Genomic DNA, 15,837 nt, shown 5'->3' with positions numbered 1-15,837 from the left:
TCCCTTTTCATAGATATGTTCCAAACGTTATGGTGCAATGTCTTTATTGTATTAAAACTTTGGAGCCGAGGGGCATATCAAGGTATAATGTGTGTGTGTGTGTGTGTGTGTGTGTGTGTGTGTGTGTGTGTGTGTGTGTTTGTGTGTATACAGATGCAGTCAAAATTATTCAACCTCCATTGCAAATAAGAATTTAGAATTAGATTTTTTAACATGTCTAATTTAAACATTTCAACTACTTTCAACACACACTGATACTTTTAATGAACCACTGCAGCCTCAAAACATTCAAACCCTTCATCACAAGCGTGACCTTCTTAAAATTCCACCAAAGATCCTCTGTGGGGTTCAAGTCAGGCGACTGTGAGAACCTCTTTTCAGCAGGGGAAGCTGAAGCTTGGGCGTCATTGGACCTTGCAACAGGACAGTTATCCCAAGCATACCTCAAAGTCCACCCAGGCTTGGTTTCAGAAGTCCTAACCCCCCCCCCCTTTAAATCTAGCTACATTACTATTAGAGTCATGATACTTAAAGGTATTGTATATCCACTCTAAATCTCTAAATGTCTATTACCAAAAACATTTCAGAAAGTTGTGTACAGTTGTGTCTACGGAAAGAACGTTATGTCAAGATGCATTTCCTGACTAGCGGACTGCCTTAGAAGGCATTACCCTATTACTTACTTTCTGTAGACACAACTATGATATAATGTTTTGGTATGGACATTTGGAGTCAATATATAATATGTATCATGAATAAAATACTAATGTAGCCAGGGTTTAAGAGGGGATGCATTTCCCAGGAGGTAGCATCATATCTAATTTTACAACTATGAAGTATTTTAGTTATATACACTTATTCGCAGCATGTGAACATTTTCATACATTTAACACCTTGTTAGTCAAACATTAGAATGAGGCGCAATGTATTTACAGTTCACTGCCAGTGATTTTTTAATCGATTCGATCGACTGTTCGAAACGACTCGGTTTAATAGAACGACTCGCTCACGAATATTCGTGCATTAATGCTCGTCACTTGGTCGTTTGTGTGTGTGTGTGTGTGTGTGTATTTTGTTCAGCCCTCGCTTTGAGGAACCCATTGCTGAAAGGATGCTCCCTCCTCCCCGCGTTTCATTACTGGCCAACGCAAACATCTGAGGCCGTCCATTGGCGAGGCGAGCTGTCCGTGTCTCACGTCAGGAGATTAGCGAGACGCAGCTGGAATCGCCCGGCTGATTCACTGAGGGAAGAGGAAAGGGGGCCGAGCCGTCGTTGAGGACCCACACCGGACAGCCAGACACAGCCCGCTCAGGTAGATACACACGACCGTTTGCTTCATTACATGCAGCCTCTCTCTCTCTCTCTCTCTCTCTCTCTCTCTCTCTCTCTCTCTCTCTCTTACACACACACACACACACACACAAAAACCGTCTCCGGAGACTTTTCGCGGCGACTTTCTGTTTTTTTAGAAAGTCACAGCTAGACCTAGGAGCGGTGAACTGCTCCACGGAGATGCACGCAAAACTCCTCTCAGTGAGGTGAAATGGTTCGTGAAGCCGCTGCTGGGTCGTAAGCTCGAAGTGAGGGGCGTCATGTGTAACGCTAGCCTACTTTTCAGAGCAGCAGGCCTGACCTTGACCAACACATTGCACCTGACGGATTGTTTCAATGGCAGCACCCTAAAGGCGTCTTCCCCTCAGGCTGGTGGGTACATGGATGTCCATGAATGCAAGGGAAAACTGGCTTTCGTCGACGGCATGTACTTGTATGTGTCTGGGGGAGAAGGGAACTGGCTATGTCAGACGGTGACGATAGAGAGCCGCTCCTCCAGTGGATGAGTCAAGTACAGATGCAGCAAACAGGTTGCAGCAGACTCGTCTCTGATTGGCTGCCTCACCTTCCATTCGGGTTGCTTAGTGGGTAGGATTTTTGTGAATGAGCAGCATTGAGACATAGGCTGTCATCATAATATTTTTGCAGTCCACCAACCCTTTATGTTTTGTCTTCCGGTTGCTGGTGGCCAGTTATGGTTCGTGTTCTTCTGGATATTGCAGTGTTGGATCCTAATGGTTTGATGATCTTGCCCATCCCTGGTCTTCAGTGTTAACCATTAAAGGTAAAGGTGCACGTATTCGAAAATGCAAAATGTGTCCTCCGCATTTAACCCATCTGTGGTAGTGAACACACACACACACACACACACACACACACACACACACACACACTAGTGAACTAGGGGCAGTGAGTACATACACACACCCAGAGCGGTGGGAAGCCAGCTCCAGCGTCCGGGGAGCAGAGAGGGTAAAGGGCCTTGCTCAAGGGCCCAACAGTGGCAGCTTGCCGAGCCCGGGACTCGAACCCACAACCCTGTTATCAATAGCCAGGCGCTCTAACCGCTGAGCCACCACTGCCCTGTTATCGATAGCCCGGCGCTCTAACCGCTGAGCCACCACTGCTCAGACACTTTGATCCATGGACATCAATGTACCCACCAGCCTGAAGTGCATGTGCTGCAGTAGGGTTTGCCGTGACCCGGATGCCCAATAGAAAGCAAAGCAAGCTTTAAAACTACCCCAGGATCAGCCAAATTAGTTGTCTTGCCTGCTATTGAAAATAGTTCGGGTTTTTTTTGTGAGAGGCCATTTAAATGATAGATTTGTCTTTGGATAATGTATTGGCACAATTACCAGTGTGGAAGGAATCCTTTGTGGACCATTCTGTGGACCAGTACTGAAATGGCAAAATATGGATGTCCGGTCTCAGCCTATGCCTTCTATAAATAGAGTGGCTGTGACATGTCAGTATTCATGTTGGGCTGATAAACACTGTTGCCTGAGAACAAGGTCGTGCTGATATTGCAAATGAAATAGGGCCCCGTCTGGAACACTTTAATCAAGTGCCTAGCGATCTCTGCATTTCATTAGTCCTCGGGCTATTTTTAGCATCGTTTACACAGGGCAAGAACGAGCCAGACAGCTTCAGCCTCTATCTATAGCTAGAGTGAGACTGGAAATGTGTGGGTGTGTATGTGGCTGGTGATGGAGCTATTGATCCCGAAATAGCTGCAGGAGGTTTAACAGTGTGTGTGTGTTGCCGGTGTCAGCACTAGCTAGTTCACAAAACAGGCATGTGGGTCAGTTCGAGACCCCCTACGTGGCACCGGGATGGGCTGTAAGGACCCCCGTATTTGCCTTAAGCCTATCACTTAATGTTCTTGCAGTTCATTAGTACCCTGTAGCACAAGTTAACATCAGCCCACTGGGGTTCCAAGAGGAAATTGTTCCATTTCCACTCCTCCCCTGTCAGACGGGCTTCTGCCTTGACACTGTCTGTTTTCAACTCACTCTACTTCCTTAGTGACAAAAAAAAGACTCCTACTGAGCTCTTTCACCTCCCAAAAGGTTACAGACACATGACTGTTCATGGTAGGTACGTCATGTTGATTTGAGCAGACCTGAATAGTTACAGTAAAACAGGTAAAAAAAAGGCAAAGAGGCTTAAAACAGCTGCAAGAAAGAGATCCTCCAGCTCTGCGGAGGAGCAAAGTAACGCAAATGGAAATTATTAGAATTTTCCTACGTCTTTGCCGTGTCAAAACATTAATAAGTTACTTCGCACAAGGTTATGTTTCACTGGATTTAGAAGGCCGATGTCTCCCGCTGAGATGAGTGTTTGCAGATGTTGCCAAAACTGCTAAAGTTTCCATCAACTAGCGAACGACCCCTCTAAATCTGTGCAGTGTCCATTAGGGGCAAGAAAGGAAACATGACAACATTTTAAGATAATAATAATAATAATAATAATAAGAAGAAGAAGATAATAATAAGAAAATAAGGAAATAATAAATAGAGGCAATGCTCATCTGTCATTTCTTTATTCCTTCAGCCATGAAGGGAGAGCATTTATTTGCCTGTGGTCCTCTGTTTTTCCGGCGGGTCTACCTCCTTGGGGGAGAAGAGCTGGTGGTCCTGCAGTCCACCGTGGGAGAGACCTCACTGGGAGACAGTTTCCATCAGATCACTGACTTCAATGACCTCCCTACCTCCCTGTTCGCTTGCAATGTGGACCAGTCTGTTTTTGAGGAGCAGGAGGGCAAGGTAAGGTCAAGCTATATTTACACTCGCACATCTGTAGAAAGCAGCTGATGCAACTACAGATGCAACTTTTGTCCCAGTCTAATTAGGGCAGTTTTACTTCAATTTGACAACATTGCATTTACTCAATATCGCCTCGTCATAATTATAGATATTTTCAGAATGAACATATCATAGACAGATTGCTGCAATTTCTGTTTGATTTATAGGAATGCTAGAATGCTCCAACGAGAAAGCAATTATTTAGCTCTGCGGCACAGTTGTGTAGAATTAGGTCTTTCCATTCCAATTATCAATGTAGGCCACATCAGGTTTGAAATTTGCCTCAAAGGTGCATATTCAAATATCTCGCTCCTTATTTATGAGATCAGTCCAGTGGGCTTGCACTTAGGAGCAAGGTTGTAATTACAGTGTGTTGTGCAATACAGCATAGCAACCACCTTATCAACTGCATAAGAACACCTTAGCAACCGCCCAGGAACCCTCCAGTTCATGATCCATCTCATAACTGTAAATCTAGCATTTTTATGCTAAATCATCAGATTGACATGCAAAGTGTGCTTATCTGAATAGATCCATCACTTGGGCAATTTGAGAAATATTTTTGAATTGAGTGTTTGTATGAAAATGGTTGAACTTTTGACATATTCAAATCAAACTTCCACAGATGATTTACAATGGATACCTCTCATTCAGACACTCATACATTGTGCATTGTTGAAGTGCTTGGTTGACGTGTATCAAACACCCACAAAACAAGTCTTTTACATCTGACCAATTTTTAGAAGCTTTGCTTCAACCGCAACACGCTCACAGTTTCTGTAGGAACTGTGCTCTCTAGTTTAAAATAGTTTCTATACTTTGGACACATGCCTGGAAGCCAGTTCTGCTATTTGGGTATTTCCTGGCATTAAGAGGGTCATTTCTTAAGTTTGTGATGTTTTTAGTGGTGATTGTCTTATCTTTTTAGTAGTTACAAGATCTTTTTTTGGGCATCTTTGTATCTACGAATCAGCCCTGGCTGCCCTGGTTTCTGCTAGTGTTTTACTGAAAAATAACTTTGCACTTTTTATATGTTGACATTAAAGTATTCTATATAACAACATTTACTAAGTTCTATAATCCTAGAGTGTTTTTCAAAAGGCTTTAAAGTCTTTGGGTCTCCTATTCTGAATAGAACTTTGCATTACCTGAAGCTTACCTCTACGTACTGCATCATCAGCCCTGGTTTGTCCAGTGTAGAAAACGTGTAGGAAACTGATTGTGTGATGGTCTAAGTCTGTCTGTTCTGCTGAGTAGCCAGATGGTATTACCTGGAGGCCAAAGGGGAGGATTTTTTATTAAAACCAAATCATAACAGGCTAACAATACACCAAGAAAACACCAAGGGTCACAAACACAGAAACCAAGGTATAACTAGGAAAATCCAGTCAGGGTGACAGACAGCGCTGTCTGAAAACTTAATAGGAGCATGTTTTGGAAGATCATTTTTCATTACTCTAGTACGATTCCAGAGTTTCTTAATCCAGATACTGACGTACTGAAGCTAATTTGGCAGGCCACGGTGGCTCAACACCCTACTTTCTGACTTAATTACTTAAAAACAGTGTTTTTCCTTTATCAGATGAACAACACCATATGTACAGTTGTACTATATGTAAATAAAGCAAAGACAAAATATTAAAAATGAGTTTAAAGTGACATTAAGGACTCCTAAGATGTAGACCTATTGCGGTTAATTGTGCCACTGCTTTTTGATGAGCAAATCAGACATCAGTGAAAAATGATCTTGACTGGATTCATGAGGTGACAGAAACCAAACCATGCATTAAAGTACCCATGCAGCAGATGTGTGTGGACCGGGTTTATCCATTTTTATCCCATGGATTTTGTGCATTTTACTTCACATTGCCCCAGTCCTCTGTGTCTCGCAAATCCCTCAGTGCAGAGTAATCAGAAGAGCCATGGCCATCCATGTCCATAAAGCGATAAAGCACTAGAGATCAATGATTGGATTTGCTAAACATCCAGAGAGCAACCAAATGTCTAAGTGTTCCAGTTTTGCAAAGCCTAATAAGAAGTGACAGCCAGACAGAATGGACTGCAGCTATTCTCTGTTTTATGCCTCCACTCCTGAATGAGCAGGGTGAGCTTCCATGTGCCCCAGCTTTTCTAATTGATCACTGAGGCTAGGTTTGTCCAAAGGAGCGCAAGCACTGTGCCTTCATCCCTGATTAGCAGTGGTGTCAGGACATTTGATTGCATTTGGCACCTCTTGGTGAGGTGATGCTTGTTCAGCCTTTGAATTTTAATCAATTTAATAGGCCCTGATATATTCTCTCCCTGAATAGCCAAGTCAATGTGTAGCCCCTGCTTATAAACAAGTATACTATCACAGGCGTTCTAAAAATACCTTTGCTCTCTGGCAGGGTTGGGAAAATCTGTAAGGCATGATGAAATGGGAATGACATTGCTGGCTACTGCAATAATGTTGTCACCAGCTGTCTCCAATTCTGGCCAACAACTCTGCTGTATCATAAGCTTCCCTTGTCATCATATTCAGTGCAGCGTAAGAAAACACTCCAGAATTATTCCTCTTTGGTGGTCACTGAAAGAGGATAATCTGATACCTGATATCCTCTAATAGTATCTGACTGATTAAATATGAGCAGAAAACACAGATTTGATCTTGAATCTTAAATATCACATTTCTTTGCATTAAAGCTTAGATGTTGTTTTAAGAAAAACTGGTCCCCCTCTTGAATCATCTCATATTGGTGCCATTAATCTCATTGATCAAGGATAAGTGGTATTTGTTTATTTCACAAGCCCTTTTCATACATGCACTGTAACATAGGATTTATCCTACCAGTCCTCTAGTACAGGGTCCAGATAATGTCCAATGTGAGCAGAGCAAATAATTTTCTTGAGTATTCACAGTGGGTGTTTTGATGACATTGTTATGGATGAGTCGGTAGCCTCATTTGCCATCTTCAATGTGCTGTAAACAAAACACAGCATACTTTTTCACAGCATAATTTTTGTGATTCCTGCATGTGCTACACATGGCCACGTATCGCCTAAACCATGCGGAACATTTTAAAATAACAAAAGAGGAAAAGGTGCCTCTGTTGTTGCCCTTTGGGACTTCCCTGCACCGTGCACCCCTCCCTCCCAGACAGGCTCCTCCTCACCTTTACTGGACCGTCAGGTTACATGATTCAGCTTTTACCCTGGACCCTGCGACTTCCTGTGGCCGTCATGCTGCCTGCTTTGCTGCTCACAGACCTTTTCAGTGCTGCTGGGCTCACACCCTTGCCCTATTTGGACTGCTGGGACTGCATCTGGTTTTATTTTGTTCTCTTTTAAGATCTCAATCACAACAACAGTTTCTCCTTACTTGTGTAACTGAGCCACCATCTGTAGTCATACAGTAACTGTAGTAATACTGCCATAACTAACATGTTTATAAGCCCAAAGCAAAGGAGGATGGGCTCCCCAACAGAGCCTTAGATCCTCTCAAGGTTTCTTCCTAATTCCTAAGGAGTTTTTCCTTTTCTCCTTCACCCTCAGCTGGCTCATTAGTGGTCTAGGCCTGGATTCCTATTTTCGCTAGGAACACAGCATAATTATAAATTATTGGAACTATTTACTCAACCACCTATTTTACCTAGTTGACCTCAACGCTTCATCTGCAACCCTGAGCTGAGTTTAATTGAGTAGTCTGTCACATTGCACATTGCAACTCAGTCAAGCTGTATCATCTAATACATATCTCTTTCACTAGATATTTTACTCTTGGAACACACAGGCACAAACTCTCACACGAGGTTCTCTTGGTAGTAGCAACAGTTCGAATTGTATAAAATACACTCAACATTAAGGTACATTAAGGTACATGGTTTGGGACATCCCTAATTTACAGTTCCAGTAGTAATAGCATGGACACTGGTCCACTTGTCATGCTTTTCCTCACATTGCGTGATGCCTGCTATGGTTAGCAGAAATGCTAAACAAGAATATTTATCAAATACAACCTGTGTTGACCTGTTGTTGATATAGGCATGAGTGTATTGAATGTACATGCAGAACAAATTACTTTTGGGGAAATTTGGACATGAACTCAAATAAACAAGTAAAACCAAATTAACATGTAAATCTAATCAGTTTTATTTAAAAGCATGTAGCTTAAATATAGATTTTATATTCACTTCAGTTGATGAATATGGTTCTTATTAAAAGTGAAGGAACATTCCAGAAATCTTTTAAATAAATATGTGGTCTTTCTTTGAAAAAGAACATCCATGAATATACTGTGATTTAAACCTATACACAATTGTGGCCTTTTGGTCTGCCCACTACTAAATTCTTCTCAAGACACTTTGTGCTACATTTGTTTTTCAACAAAATGAAAAAAGTCAGCAGTAATTTGCATATTTATAGTAAATAGTACTTACTAATCATTTAGTAAAATTTGAATTAATTAAATAAATAAAATTGTGCCTGTTTACACGGGGATGTTTGAACAGTTTTCGAAGACCCACAGTACTTTCCACATATTAACATACCATCCCCATGAGAAACAAAACCTCAGGAATGATCACTGGAAGTCAGTCTAAAGTGGCATTTTCTTACATTGATTTGCTTACCATTTGTTTTTGTTCTCTGCATCATAAAGTTTGAACATTAGCATTAACAGTTTGAAAAATGACTTTAACAAATGACATTAGAGTGAAAGGCCATTTTGTGGTACAGGTTGCAATAGTGAACTAAGAAGTTACATTCTTTTAGTTTGCTTTCTTTTATATGAAAGTATGGTTGTGCTGTGTGTTCTGTATAGGGTTGGATATCGAATAATGATAATGTAATGACAATAATATCGCTGCATATTTTAGACGCATCAAAAACAGCACAAACACTCATCACGGTCCCCCAAGGACCCCAGACTGATTTCGCTTCTGTCTGATTTAAAGCAAACCTGCTCAACCTACTGACAAAGACAAACTGTTCTTTCGTAGACTAACAAAAGTTATTGTCTTCTATGAAAATTAGGGGCAGAAACCCTAATACATAATGTGTCCTGAGACCTGTATATCATTGTACCTGTATATGATTATACCAACTAAACTCCAATACTCTACAGTAGAAAGAGAGAGGGCCTTCTTTTGTTTGTCCATAAGAGGCACCGTCATGGATCTACTCGCTGCACCATGGCTCTAATGCTGTTACATTCTCTGCTGAACCAGAGAAGCTTTTAAAAATGCATCACCCTTGGAAAGTTTGCCATTAATGGCACTTGAGGTTGGCTATTAATGGAATGTGAAGGAGGGTGGGCAAAATGGAGGGTGGTAGAGTGTTTCTTTAAGAAGGACAGAGTTGAAAACCACACCTCAATAGGTGTTCCTACAATTTGGCCTTTTTGTTCTATATGGCTTCTTTCCTTTGGACCAACATACTATACCATAGCTGTGTGTGTATGTATGTGTGCTCACGACTGTGTGTGTTTGGCTGTTAACCAGTCACTAGGTTGGCTGAAGTTCAGAGAGAAAAGCTGAAACTGTATCTCATCAATGTGACACTCTTTTTGGAGATAAATCGGATGGTTACCTTTCTGATTGACATTTATGGAGAATGAGGAGGGGAAAATTTTAGGCACGTCCTTCCAGAGAGACATTAACATTCCAGTTTCATTCCTTTATTGACTCATCATGCTGTTAAATAACAAATACACAGGGGGATTTATTTGATGCTCTTTTGAAACGCTTGCTTTTTTAAAGCTTCTAATTTTAGCTACAGCTCATTTGTAATTGAAGGTGGTTCACATAATTGTCTGGATAAGCTGAAGATGTCATGCATTTCGGAGCATTTACCCTGTACATTAGCTTTTTTCCCCACTCCTCTGCTCCCGCTGTGCAGTGAATGACGCAAACTTGTACCATCTCTGTTACCCTGTACCTGTTTCCAGTGGTGCGGAATGCCTTAGCCAGAGGGCTGAATGCCTCCCACTCGCTGCACAAGCTTATGTCATCACCATACTCTCCCCCTGCCTCTTCAGCTCTCTTACATAAGGCCTGTGCCCTTTGTGAGCCTGGTTTGAAAACTCTGTATAACAGCAGCCTGTGACCTGCATACATGTAGGTATCAGCTCTCTGTGACATGTTTGGCATTATATGCCAGGGAAGCAGGGAAACAGAGATTCTCTATGATGTAATTACCAGTTACTGTATTTCTTTACTTTGAGGCGTATTACCACACTCGTTTAAAAGGATGAATATGTAGATAAAAGTGTGGATAGTATATTAAACCCCACTCCACACCCAGAAGATTGGATGTTTTTGATTATACTAAAAATGCCCCTAATTATGTGGACAGAATGTGGCTTTATTAATTAAATACTTAAACAAGAATGATCATGGCTGATTTAGTATATCTAGTAGTGATTAGTGATCCAGCGTTATACTTATACTTTTATTCATTCTAAACCTATTGAAATCAGTGTTAGCCTCAACAAGTTGTTCATTCTTAGTTACTTCATAGATCTGCTTATTATCTATCACTTATTTCAGCCTGCACTGCAAAGTAGGTATCCATGTCTGCTGTGATTAGTTTTCTGTCATGTAACTGGGTGTGTTGCCGGTTTGGGATCATAGAGCCTGTTTACACCTGCCTTTAACATGTATTTTGTCTCCAGATATTATTTGGAGTGCCCAGATTCTGTTTATGCTCCCGTAAATAACGGTTTCTTTAAACCGTAAACAAATTGCCCTACTCTGGGAGACTGTGAACAGTTTAGAGAGACAGTGATGGTTCTGCAACATAGTGTAACAATAGGTGGTTCTCACATTGCCGTAAGATAATGCGAGGGACTATTTAAACCATCACGAAACTTGGTCTGTGATGCTGCCATAATCTACTGGTAAATAAACACAACCTTGAGCATGTACACATATACAAACAGAATGAACAAAATACTGACATTAATGCTTTGTTTCCTAACAGATGTATTTCCACTTGCCTGGCAATATTCAATCACAGAAAACACATTGTTTTCATGTATTAAATGTGGAAAAGATCCATCTCTGACCACTTCCAGTTGTGAATTGAGTGTGTCTCAGGGGTGCTTACACCTGGCTTTTTATGCCAATTGAAATCTGATCACCAAAAACGCATGTTAATCCTAGGTGTAAACAGGCTAAGAGAGTATTATTTCTGAAAAATCTAAAAACATGACACAATAATTACAAATAGAAAGGGACTGAAATTTGCAAGCAGTGACATCCAAAGATTGGTGTTACTTTATACTTAGTAGGGTAAATTTTGCATATGCCATAAATACTATTTTATTTTGTTTGTTTAGCTGTGTTTATAGTTAAATATAAAGTAACTGGCATTACTAAAAATACTAATTTTCAAAGTTTTGTGGCCAAGTTGTTTCACTTCTACAGAATTATTTTTCTCTTAAAGATCATCTGTACTTTTCTGTGTGTGCATTCGGTCACATTACCACATCATTCAGGTCACACTAAGATAGTATTTTTTGAAGCAATTTTTTTTAATTATCAGCAGAGCTAGTAGTAGTTTGCTATTGGTGAAAAAAAAATAAGCTTAAGCATATCTGTTTAAGCAGTCTCTTAATTTGCCATGTTACAAAAGGCACTGTTTATTTTATAAAATTGATGTTGTAATTAATTTTTTTGAGCAAACCTAGGACTGTACGGTATGGTAAAAATACTATTTAATGATATTTAAAGGCAAAACACCTCAATACATGTAATCACAGACTAAATACATCAGTAGCAACAGGTTCTTAAAAACTACTATTCAGATACTCTAAATACTCTGATACTGTAAAACATTCTAAATGCAGAATGTGCTGCACTTCGCCTAACTAAACCAGTCTGATTACACCGTTACAAATATCACATTGCCAAATTGCTCCTACACATCTGCTAAAAACACTTAGGAGTTGTGTGACCTGTCCAGAAAAGAATTGTATTGCATTCATTGTATATTGAGATTCTGTATCCAAGATCACAAAGATGTCATGCTGAAAAAAGGCAGCCAAGACCAAGGCTCTGATTTATACTAATCAAGGAGTAGAGAGGGTCTATTAGGCTGCAGCTGCTTCCTGGATTAGCCACACGATTGATATTTGAAGTCTTTTATTAAAATAGAAGCTAAATGTTGCCATGCTTTCCATCCTAAAGGCTGAGGGCTGGGTGGCCCCGGTTTTGGATATGAGTTGATATTTATAGTTATGTCTGGACCATGTTTTGAGGCTGGGTGGGGGTTGAGAATATGCACTAACCAATGCAGTAAGTAATGGAAACCATTTGACATTGTACCAACAGTCCTAAGCATGTATGAGGTTAGGCCTGTTCCTGTGAGGCTGCTGTTCTGATTGGGATGATACTGGGATTCTGTATATTATTTGGGCTATAACAGTTATGTTGAAATATTAATGTATGTCCTTGTGAGTCAGAATGCGCAAAATAGCAGTTTCACTGCACTGAGAGGCTAGAAATAGATCACAAAGACACACATACGCACACACACACACATTACTCACTGCAAGGACTCTTTTTAAGAATCCTGCAGAGATTTGTGCCATTGTCGCCTCCCACCCCTGTAACTGCTGCATAAAGCAGCAGAGTGTTTGCTGTAATTAATGATTCACTGTACAAGCAACAACCAGTTTACTAGTTGCAGCCTATTCAACAGAATTAAATGTTGCTGCTGTTTTTTTCCCTGTACTTTTCAGTGGCTTTCAGGCCGTTATGTGGACTGTTTTTTTTTTGTTCACCTGCAAAACTACCTTAACATACTTTACAGTATTTGACTTGATGAGTAAAATGTTGTTGTGTAATCTAGTCTAAAGTTTAAAGGAAGGAGCTGACCTATTCATGACAAGATCAGCCTAGCTAGCCCAAACACTTAGCCAGCTGCATAAATGGGTAGACAACATGACAATATCATTATATGACGGTATCATGATGTATTGTGTTATCCTGATACACTACATGTTTTTTCTAAGCATATCATGCATATTGTCAGTGTTTAATTTATTGCATGCTTAGAAATATTTACACCGACCAGCTGCATGTTTCATTACTAGTTTTATTAGATGAAATGAAAAGAATCATTGAATGTGGGGGATTGTATTTGGAATTGTATTTAGATGGCAGTTTTTAAAATCTGCTACTACTGGTACATTTTGTCTTTGTGTCAAAAATATTGTGATAAATATAATGTATTGTGAAAATGTCTTTAAATATTGTGATGTAGTGTTTTTGCCCCTATAAGTAGCCATTAACGTCTTTCCACAGGCCTAAAAGTGGCTGCCATTTTTGCTGTTTAATCTATTTATCACTGTATGTAACTTGTATATGTTATGAACATGACCTAGCAAAGCTTAACGTTTATGGATTTTTATTTTGTTTGAGTGAGAAATGTTTTAATCAGAAAGACATGACTATAAATCACTATGCTCACTATGTACACTATGCTCACAGTGTACATAACAGGAGACAAAATCTTTCCATCATGCTGCTCTTATGTACTATGTGCATTGTGAACATGAAAACAGCGTAATTTGAATATCCAGAATATGGAGTCTTTAGGGGTCCTCAAAGAGATAATTTAAAACCTGATATAGAGAGCAAAGATCTGAGATTACAAACATTCTGTGAGCCATTTTTGCCTTTCCTTGAGTCTTCCCTCCAACCTACATGTAATTTATTGTACATCAATATACATGCTTAATTAGGTGTGTTGTAGCAGTACATACTAGATTGTTTGCCTGTGTCTGCTGTGGGCTATGCTGGCATTCATAACTCATAACTAACAACTGATATTTGAGTCCTGCAGTGAAGCCAGCTCTATTCCATCCACCTCTAAAAATCAGTCGTCACTGCTTCAACAGAGGCGGTCTCTTAAAACAGTTCTCCGTATTCCCAGCCTTCCCAATGTCAGATGGGTACAACAACAACAGGTTTTATCCTTGTTTTAAAGTACTACTTCTGGTATTTCGAAACATTTTTTTTACAGGGAGGAAAAATAGAAGTCAGTTGATTGTTTACTTGCTCTTTGCAAAAATGGCAGAGCATAACATCCGCAAGCATTTCAGACAAGGTGTTCAAAGGAGTATTAATACATTAGAAAACATAGAACTCTCTTCCTACCTAGAAAACATAGAACTAGTTCCTAAAGGCTATATTAAATGGGTTCTAGTATATTTCTTATATTAATGCATGTATATTCTCACCAACTGCATGTATTTAAAGCACCGGTCCTTAAGAGGCTTTTTTATTAAATTGACTGAAGGAATATTCTAAGGAATGGCTAATATATTCATACTCATACCAGTTTTCACAGGATTTTTGCCATGTCTTTACATACTAACACCACACACAAAGCCTTTTAAAGATGGTCTGGCACCTCAATGGTAAACTTATCTGCTAATTCACCCACTGTCAAACCAAAAAACACAGAATTAGAACTGAAGAGAGAGCAACAGAGTCCTAGTTCAAACCAGGATTTTGCCTTGCGAAAACTAAACACATGTAAAAAATTGTCAGTTAACAGGAGCAGGACACAGGGTCGGCACTGCGGAGGAGGCAGAGGGATGAGTCCCAGGTGTGGAGGTGTGCACACAACTGAAGAAAAGGAGAAATATTGGCTGCGCAAACAAAGAAACTAGACGAGCAGAGAAAGATGAAATGTCAGCGAGTAACTGTCGAGTTGAGTTGGGTGGAAGTTGGTGATTGGTCAGAGCATTAAGTGACCTAGTGATGGAGTCTCCTGGTACTAGAACTTGCACTTTTTTCATCACTGAATTTGGTTGACAATTTTATTTACATCAGCATTCACTGGTGTATATTTCAGGGGCCTGCAGTACTTCTTCATGAGGAAGGTATCCTCGCCTCCGTTAACTGATCTCTATCACCTCTACTCTGATCCTGAGGACACAAATAATTAATTCCCCCTTTTTTCAGTGTATGACGTCTCAGAACTTCTTTCCATGTTCTGTGATACTGGAGAAGATGAAACCTTTATTCCTTTGTCAGGCAGCTTGTGGAATGCATTTGTCTGAACATGTACAGTGCCAGGCAGTAACTTTGCAAACTTTGTCTATTCTGCTCATCAGAGAAATAACAAATAAAACCATGTGGAAATGCCATCAAACAAAGCCTATTAATGCAGACAGATTAGAAGCAAGTCTCTAGTTAAAAAGGGGCTTGGGATGAGGAATCTGTCATATGCCAGGGTGTTCCTTTGCTGAGTGATAAATGAATCCAGACCAGCCATAATGCTCAAGTTCTGCTAAGCTGTTTGAAGAGACATGTCATCACTTAACAACTGTGTAAATTTACACTTTTTATCTGGTTATATGAGCTTACTTACTTATTTTATTCATGCTCACTGCATGTTCATTGGCCCTGTCGATCATGCAAAAGCAGTAGAGACTTATGAAAGTATGGCAATGTAAAAACCCATTTTACTCTATCTAAAACCATCAATAAACCTACATGTGTGTAGTGATGTAATTGTAATAATCAGATGGTGATAAATCTGAAAAAAAAAAATCTTTGAGAACTTTTTGGCCCATATGGCCATGTACCTTTCCATCATAAAAATTGATTTCCACCCAGATTTTTCTCAGAACCTTAGTTGTGTCTTGTTTTTTGGCAACTGACAAAATACTATTTAATAATAACAGTAATACATGTGACATAAAAC

General features: G+C 40.0%; 1 protein-coding gene and 1 long non-coding RNA gene across 2 annotated transcripts in view; one reads left to right on the top strand and one right to left on the bottom strand.

Moving 5' to 3' along the window:
* Positions 1-1,152: 1,152 nt before the first annotated feature.
* rcan2 (regulator of calcineurin 2) overlaps positions 1,153-15,837 on the top strand; it is a 57,595-nt gene continuing 42,910 nt past the window's right edge. The window contains exons 1-2 of the mRNA XM_072679579.1: positions 1,153-1,313; positions 3,890-4,101. Coding sequence (XP_072535680.1) covers positions 3,892-4,101 — 210 coding nt within the window. The 5' untranslated portion in view covers positions 1,153-1,313; positions 3,890-3,891. The remainder of the gene's footprint in view (positions 1,314-3,889; positions 4,102-15,837) is intronic.
* On the bottom strand, positions 3,863-7,376 carry LOC140556090 (uncharacterized). The gene is made up of 4 exons (XR_011979707.1): positions 7,293-7,376; positions 6,968-7,099; positions 5,300-5,411; positions 3,863-4,075 (listed from the first exon to the last, which is right to left on the bottom strand). It is a non-coding gene; the product is annotated as an uncharacterized lncRNA (long non-coding RNA).

Source organism: Salminus brasiliensis, chromosome 1 (assembly GCF_030463535.1).
Source record: "Salminus brasiliensis chromosome 1, fSalBra1.hap2, whole genome shotgun sequence".
NCBI classification, from domain to species: Eukaryota; Metazoa; Chordata; class Actinopteri; order Characiformes; family Bryconidae; genus Salminus; species Salminus brasiliensis.
This window is presented reverse-complemented; position numbering and strand designations above follow the sequence as displayed.